We start from the raw sequence: 8,610 nt of genomic DNA on the forward strand, positions 1-8,610 counted from the left end.
GTGAGAGAGAGAGAGAGAGAGAACATGTGTGCACATGCACACATACACGCTATGCCCACTGGGAGAACAGGGCTCTCTGTTCTGGGGGACATGGAATGAGACACCTTCCGAGGGGAGGTGACATGGTCTGCCCCTTTGACCTTCAACAGCTGCTGGCACCGAGAGCCCTGTCCAGGTTTAGGGGAGAAGGGGGACGCCCACCTGCACTGGCTCCGGGGGAAGCTGAACCACGTGCTGCATGCGCTCGCTGTGATGGTGCCTTGATTCCTCTTCATAAATCACATCCCTCTCATGCTGGGGAAGGTTCAAGAAACGACGGATGGTACAGAGGTTCTCCCAGAGAGTGCGGTTTTCTGGGCTGGGGTTCTCCTTCCAGCGGAGCAGTTCACACAGCCAGCCCTAGAAACAGAGAAGGCCACTGAATGAACCTGTAGAGTGCACAGCCACAGAGGGGGCTTGAGTGCAGCCAAGTACCATACCGGCTTATCATATTTTTACAACAAAATTGTTCCCACCAAACTGGGGAGACACTGAAACAGCCTGGAAACTCTGAAAACCAACTAATGACCACACATGTAGTTACACCAATACCTGAGAATCTTCAGTCTTGTTAATAACCTTATCCCCCTTCCTACTGAATACATTCTCAATTAATTTACAGTCTCATTGTAAAAGAAACTCAAGGACACGTGTAGCTCTCCAATTCTCAGCAAAAGTCATTCATATTAGTCAGCTACAAATTTTTAAATTACCCACCCAGTTGGATAGTACTCCATTCCAAAAAAAAAAAAAATGAAAATGAACAAATATGTATTACAAAATGGCAAATTCTGAAGAGGAAATACCTAGGTAGAAATAGAAATATTTCCTCTCTAGGGAGGAAATAGTCTCAGAAAGATCAATAACTTCTCCATAACACTCTTTGCTAGAATGAGAAAAGTGTATATCTGCTCAACCTCTGAATGCCTTGGGCTCCAGGCCCTTGTAACCATCACCTTCCTGCCTCAGCCACACCTGCAGGAAGGTAAGCAGTTGGACGAGTCACACCTGCAAATGTCTGCCTCCCAACTCTGGCATCCGGATGAACTGCACGAGAAAGAAAATGTAATGCAAATAATGATGGATTATATGAAAATAATACAGAGGATGCTGTCAACATCGCTCACTGACTCATGTCAAAATATTTTACCCAGTAGCTTTCTAACCCATCATTTCCAATCTACGTCGCTCATTTTAAATACAAGGACTGTCCCATATCACGCCTCCCGCAAGAGTAAGAATTTTTCTAAAAAGGTGCATAAGTAAACACACATGACTTTGTAAGAAATCTGGAAACCGCCACAAATTCTATCTCATAACTTGAAACCAATGAAAGTTCCTGACACGCATTATAAAAACCCCTCATAATATCATAAGCTGTTGTTTGTCTAACTCTCCACTGTGTCTTCTGCCTTTACCCAAAAAAAGGCAAGATTTGATTATCTCCGCTGCATCAGCCAAGACAGCAACACCAGCTGTTCTCATTGTGCAGCCTCTTCCTCGCGGCCTCCATGTTAATAACCTGATCATTCCATTTTCTCCTTCAACTGCCGGCTGCAGCACTGCGAAGAGACAAAAACCCAGACCCATCTGCAGCAGCTGTAGGCACTGAACTGTGAAGCCACTGGGGATTTATAAACTAATCTGTAACACAACACTGCCTTGTTTTTACAAGTGAGAGGCCACATTTGCGCAGACCTGATCTTTTCTTGCAATAAACTGGGAGCTGGGGAGAGTTAGAGGGCTAGGAAGAATGAAAACAAGATATCTAATCATTTGCTTGGAAATGTGCTTCCAAGTATTTTCAAAGACTTTTTTTTTTTTTTTTTGCCAGTTGACAGACAGGTAATGGTTGATTTTCAAGGTGTAACATATATGAAAATTGAAGATGATTCAATTTTTTATCCCTATCAAAAAGTAAATTATATTTTTTAAAAACACTCCTAGTCCCAAAGTGTTTCCTCAAGGGTTTCTTTGTACAAAGCAAAAAATTCTTGAAATGGAATATAAACCATCTGTGGAAAAAAAATAAGCTCCTATTTCTCTGTCTTTTCACAGATCTGAATAAGTCTCCAACTGAACTCTTTCAAATGTTTCAAACAGGTATGTTTAACATCTCCCAGGGGAGGCTACAGCATGGAGACCAATCCTTGAACAGAAAATAAAAACAAAAATCTGCATCTGTTAAAAGATGAAGTTCTGAGATATCCAGACCTTAAGGAGGACAGCACCTGCTGTTCTGCATGAGGAGTGAACTGCATTGTGGGAAGCCACAGCTTGAAAGGAGACAGGTGACAGCTGAGTGGTATCTCCACTTACATACTCGAAATGTCTCGCACAACATTCATTGCTGCATTTGATTTATATGCGCTGTTATAATCTGCACTCATTACAATCACTTAGAACAAACTACAGGCCTCGTTATGGACTGGGTGCTGTCTGCCATCAGTCTTTAAGAAGTGTAGTGCTCAATTTGCCCACTGACAAGCAAGGTCCTGACCTTGAAGCTATTAGGGAGTGGATTAGACACAAGTGTGATCATGTGTGCAGACATAAGCAAACCAAATTAATTTCTGGCACAGGGAGGTAGCCAACAAGACCCTGTTCTTAGGGCACCGGAGAACTTCCTCAAATCCCTGATGGAGCTGAGCTAATAGCATGTTTAAGGGAACCCAGTTTTGAAGATGAAGCACATTCATGGTATTTAGAGGGTTATTAATCTAGTTTCCCCACAAAGTGTTTGCTTGGCTGATCAGATTAAGGGATGGAGCCTTCAACAGTGCACCCCCACCACAGCAGGCCCCAAGAAATCTGTGATACTTCACAGCCTTGGACATATTGCACCATGTGTACCCAGCTGCTTCAATAATTAGCTTATGAATGTATCAGCTGGTTCTGTGATTTTTATAAATAATAACTAACCTACAGAGCAGAAACATTGTCAAGAGCCTTACAGTAACACAAAACCACAAGGAGTTCCTAACTTGTTCATCTACTAAATGCCGAGATTCCCTACTAGAGGAGTTCCTGCAATGCCATCTATAAATATTTATCCTGTGTCTGAAATGGCAGTGTATTTTTGTCAGTTTTTTTCACGGCAGCCATGATTCGCTTTCCCCTCACTCTGACTCACTTGCTCGCTCCACGGATTTGGGTGCTTATCTTCCGGAAATCTATTCTTCCACCTCACTTCCCATCTTACCCTCCATCTTTCGATTCACATGATCCCTCCACCAGCCCATTTGGGAAGCTTATCTCTGTTTTCTCAAAAGGGTCTGTTATTAGTTTGTTTGGTGGCTAATGAATTTGCCAGAAAGGGCCATGCTGTTGCCTGCACACACACGTATGTATTGTGAGTGAACCCACCACAGAAGAGATAGAGTCCCACGGTGGGATTTTTTTCATTTATATAATTTTTGCATGCCATCCAAGAAAGTTTTGCAGTATCAGGCAAAAAAAAAAAAAAGTGTAAATGTCAAATAAAACAGTGACAGATGACAGTATTCTCTATTGAATAGCACTGTTTCTGTCGTGCATGTTCAATGGGAACTCATGAATTATTAATAAACAAATCTCCTTTTTCTGTTAAAAATCTCAAGTAGGTTTTTTGTTGTTGTTCCCTATGTGTTATGTGGAGCATTCCAGGAGAATTATTTTCATTTTATAGATGCTGATGCAGAAGTTCATCTGATTTCCAGCCCTGGCCAGCCTTGTGAGCAGGCACCAGGAACTGTGGAATATATACCTAGCTGTAATTTCTCCTTTAGCCTGGAAATAAGCTTTGATCAAAGGTTGGCTGAATATTCATAATGTCAGTTTAGCTTTTTTAGTATGGGAAAACTGAGGCTGAATGACATGTACCTGAGCACAGCTCGGAAGCATAGAATATTCAGTTTGGAGACTGAACTGCTAGGTTCCTGCTATGACAATAAATTACTGGGTGACCTTTGGATAAGGTCTTAGATCTTCTGGAAGCTTAACTATAAAAGAAGGAGTTTACAAAAGATGATCTTTAAGTTCCCTTCCAGCTCCACAATCTGTGATCTGTTTCCTGGTTATTTGTCAGAAACAACAGATAATGATTAGCCACCAGGTCAAAGTACAAAGAATAAAAACCACCTTGGTCAAATGATCAAGGTCAGCATCACCAGTGATGACATACTCACACTGAGAATTCTGTGATATGATTCATTTCAAAGGACACAACATAGTATCTGAGGTAGGCTTGCCCAAAATGCACAATCTCAGTCAAATCATGGCAAACCCAAATTGAGAGACTTTTTTCAACAAAATAACCAATCAGTACTCTTTAAAAGTGACAAGGTCATTAAAAAAAAAAGGGGGTGGGGGGGAGACTGAGCAATGGACACAAACTGCAGAAAGCTAAGGATAATAACTAAATGCAGTGTGGTTCCTGACTGGGGTCCTGGCACCAAAAAAGGTAATTAGTGGAAATACTATTAATATTTAGCATAATATTAATTTTAAAATAGTGAAATTAGAATAAAGTTTTTAGTTGGTAGTATTAAAACACTGGTAGTTTCCTACTTTTGATAACTGCACCATGGTAATCCAGTGTACATTAGGGGAAGCCAGGTGAGAAATATATGGAAAGTGTAACATTTTGCAAAGTCTCTGTGAGTCTAAAATGTGCTCAAAATAAGAAGTTTGAAAAAATATAGAGAATACCTGGAACTTACATAGGAAAATGTACATGGAACTTAAGTGTAATGATGCCAAGAAATTTACAATTTAAACACTTTTACCTTCAAACTCTGAACCCAAAGAAAGCATATAAGTTCAAAGGCTACATCGTTTTGATCAATGGTTAAAGACTTCCCAAGCATTCAGGCCATAAGCAAATAATACTTATTAACATTTCATTTTAATCACCTCATCAGCCTCTTAAACAAATATATTTCCCTCAGTAGAGAAAACAACTCTATCTTTTCCAGACTATGCAGGTGAGGTGACACTCACACCAGTCAAGAGATAGTTTATTTACAACCCACAGGTTCCTAAAAAGTTGTACATCAATCTAAATTTACAAAGCAAATAAAGTTGTAAATGTATCAAGAATCCTTACTACTTGAAGAAATGTATTATTTTTCCTTTCTGAAAGATGAATAACGGCCCCACAGCTTATTCTTTAGTAAACTGATAGTTTTACTGAGGATTTACTTAAACGAGATACCTCTAGTTCACAATTTAGGAACATTAGAAGCAGCAACAATAAGAACCACAATTTGCTCTTATTTTTCCCTCATGGTCTCATCTCCCATCAATTCTCCCATGGACCTTGTGCTTTGGCCACTGTGAATTACTCACAGTCCCTGAATAGGCTTGATATATTCTCATCTTCATGCTTTTGCTCATGTTACTCCCTTTGCTGGAAAACTTTACTCAATTCTCTGTTCCCTCTATGAGAAGTTGTAATTCATTTAATTTTCATTGTTACTGTTTACTTAAAAGGTTAGTTGAGATCACCAACAGGAAAGTATATAATTCTGACCATGAAATTCAAGGAAAATGTCATTACAGATTAACAGGATTCATAATGTGGGTCTGAAAAGATAAAGATGAGTTTCACCAGGTGGGGAGAGTAAGTGACTGGAATAACATTCTAAGCAGAGAAAGCAGTATCAGCAAATGCAGGGGCTTATAAAAATAACACATTTGGTAATCAGAAGCAACTTTGTGCAGCTAAAGCACAGTCTAGAAATGGAGGTGGGTGGTAGATTATAAAGAATAACATGCAAAGAAATTTCATCGTAATCATATTGGCCATGGGAGTCACTGAAGGCTTTTTAACTGATATGACAAAGAACTCTCTGATTTCTTCTTTACATTTTTTTTCTAATTTATTTTTTTTTATTGAAGGATAATTGCTTTACAGAATTTTGTTGTTTTCTGTCAAAGCTCAACATGAGTCAGCCAAAGATATACATATATCCCCTCCCTTTTGAACTTCCCTCCCATCTCCCTCCCCATCCCACTCTCTAGGTTGATATAGAGCCCCTGTTTGAGTTTCCTGAGCCATACAGCAAATTCCCATTGGCTATCTATTTTACATATGGTAATGTAAGTTTCCATGTTACTCTTTCCATACATCACACCCTCTCCTCCCATCTCCCCATGTCCGTAAGTCTATTCTCTATTTCTGTTTCTCCACTGCTGCCCTGTAAATAAATTCTTCAGTACCATTTTCCTAGAACCTATTACACAGAGTGAAGTGAGTCAGAAAGAGAAAGATAAATATTGTATTCTAACACACATATACGGAATATTCTTTCCATTTTTTATTTCCTTCCTCCATTCCTCCCTTCCTCTCTTCTTTTTTAACAAGAAGTCCTTGGAGAAAAAAACTATGATAAAGTTAAGAACTCCACTTACCTTAGCCTAGATATATTTTCTTTTTCATAGTAAAATCATGTTGCTGAGTATTAAGCAGGTCCTACAATGGCCTGCTAGTAGTAAATTACACACTGCATAGGCTTTATCCTCCAGTTTTTGTTCAATAAAAAATGACATGTACCCTAAACACGAAACCATATCATTTAACTCTCATTATTTTAATCATTTGTGTGTATGTACACGCACATGTGTGTGTGCGCTGTTGTTGTTGATCAAATGAGAATTTTTAAAGCTCTCTCACATTGAAAATGAATGAGGAAGAACAATATCTATTATCCTTATATAAAAAGAAAGGTTTAAAATTTTCAAATATACAATAAATGTGACATACTTTTCACACTACACACCAAATGCTGAGAATATTCAAATGACCAGGGAGGTCTTTTGGAAAACAATAATACAGCCTAGTGTCTGAATTTGGAGCCTATCAGATATGGGTTTTAATCCTAGCTCCATGCCTTAGATTTAAGTGATGGGGGAGGGGAAGGAGATGGGAAGAGTGGGGTTCTTGTCCGTGGTACTGAAATTTCACTGTGTACCAAGTTACTTGTTTTCCTACCCCAGGACACAGGTAATCACTCCAACTTCTGCCTGTTCCCACATTTTTTTCCTTAAAAAAAAAAAAAAATCTGTGTAGGTGACACATTTCCTAGTTTTTAAAGCATTTCTAAACAAATACAAACCAGAACTTGCTAAAAAACAAATGTAAGTCCACAGACTGATTTGATTTCCAAAAAGAGATACAGTAAATAAATTTGTTCTTCTTAAGTAAGGTACTCGCTTTGTAGACCAAGGTCTTGTCAGTCATTACCGTTTGCCCTGAGGAACCTAGCACAGAGCTGATGAGTGAACTCCATCTACAAGTAGTAAGAAGCCCCCACCCTCTTTGCCCATCTAGGAACTCCAATGAATGAATAAATTGACAAATGAACAGCTCTCTTCAGGAGAATGACTCAAGGCTTCTTGCAGCAGACATGTAAAAGGCCATTTACTCACCCACATCTTCAATACAGAAAATGTCAGCATATGTAACCAAAAGGAAACATTTTCTGAGTGTCTCAAAAGAAAATTCATATTATTAACCACAGACAGTTCACTTTCTAAATGGAAGCACATAAAGTCCCCAAACAAACTTTTGTAACTGTGAAAGAATTTCTCTTCAGCTGGTTGAGACTCTTCTGAAGTGTGAAATGAGCCAGATAATATTCAGCTCTTGTTTCTTAGTCACTGAATTCTCTTTTCATGAATCCAATAAGTGTCTATTAAAATAAATAAACCCCCTAATGATTCAAGATAACCTAATCAAGAAAACTGAAATGGATAAAAGGCTAAACTGCAAGGGAGACTTGTCAAGGGCTTCAGTGAATCCCTGACGAGGAGGTCATCTAAACCTGAAAAAAGATTTGTGCTGAGCATTTGGTTACAGTTCAAGGTTAATTATTTTACACCTTGAATGTAATAAGTAAAAACGATCGGCTTCTTTTCTTATTCCTCAAAATTGTACACTAAGTTCTAAACTGTATTTTCATGGGGACTAATTTTCAGCTGTCTCTGGGCATGTGTCTCACATTTCTATGGATGTGTTTGTAAAGATTGAATCTGTAATTGAGAGTAATGAAAATTTTATTTCAGAACAACTCCTTAACCTCTGTTATAAAGGGCTCAAGTTAAGAAGGGATTTCATAAAATCTTGTTGCCTTCCTTAACATGGAAATATAGGATATGCATAGCTATATAATAGTATAGAGATTTGGGATGACTTTATACAAGTATGCACACACATACTTAAACACATACATGGGAACATGCATCTAAAAAAAATCTATATCCATCAAAAGGAATGAATCTGGAGTCTTCTCCACTTAGATAATAAAAACATATTAACATTACAATGTACTAGACTAAAATATCAGGAAGAAAACAACCAAAATATTTCAGACTCAAATTCCAGGATACCTTTGATGTAAGGTATATATATTATAACATATATATACCATAATATACCTATGATACATACCATATATACTTATAATACAAGGTATATATATATACACACACATATATATACACAAACACACACACACACATACATGATATAAGGTATATATATACACACACATATATATGATACAAGGTATATATATTAATATATATTAT

The 8,610-nt window shown here is 38.1% G+C and overlaps 1 protein-coding gene across 4 annotated transcripts in view; it reads right to left on the reverse strand.

Annotated features, from left to right (window-relative positions):
* SATB2 (SATB homeobox 2) overlaps window positions 1-8,610 on the reverse strand; it is a 205,993-nt gene that overhangs the window by 31,169 nt on the left and 166,214 nt on the right. For all 4 annotated transcript variants that reach the window (XM_010860926.1, XM_010860927.1, XM_010860928.1 and 1 more), the window contains one exon: window positions 202-399. In XM_010860926.1, the coding sequence (XP_010859228.1) occupies window positions 202-399 (198 nt within the window). The remainder of the gene's footprint in view (window positions 1-201; window positions 400-8,610) is intronic.

Source organism: Bison bison, unplaced genomic scaffold (assembly GCF_000754665.1).
Source record: "Bison bison bison isolate TAMUID 2011002044 unplaced genomic scaffold, Bison_UMD1.0 scf7180017864471, whole genome shotgun sequence".
NCBI lineage: Eukaryota > Metazoa > Chordata > Mammalia > Artiodactyla > Bovidae > Bison > Bison bison.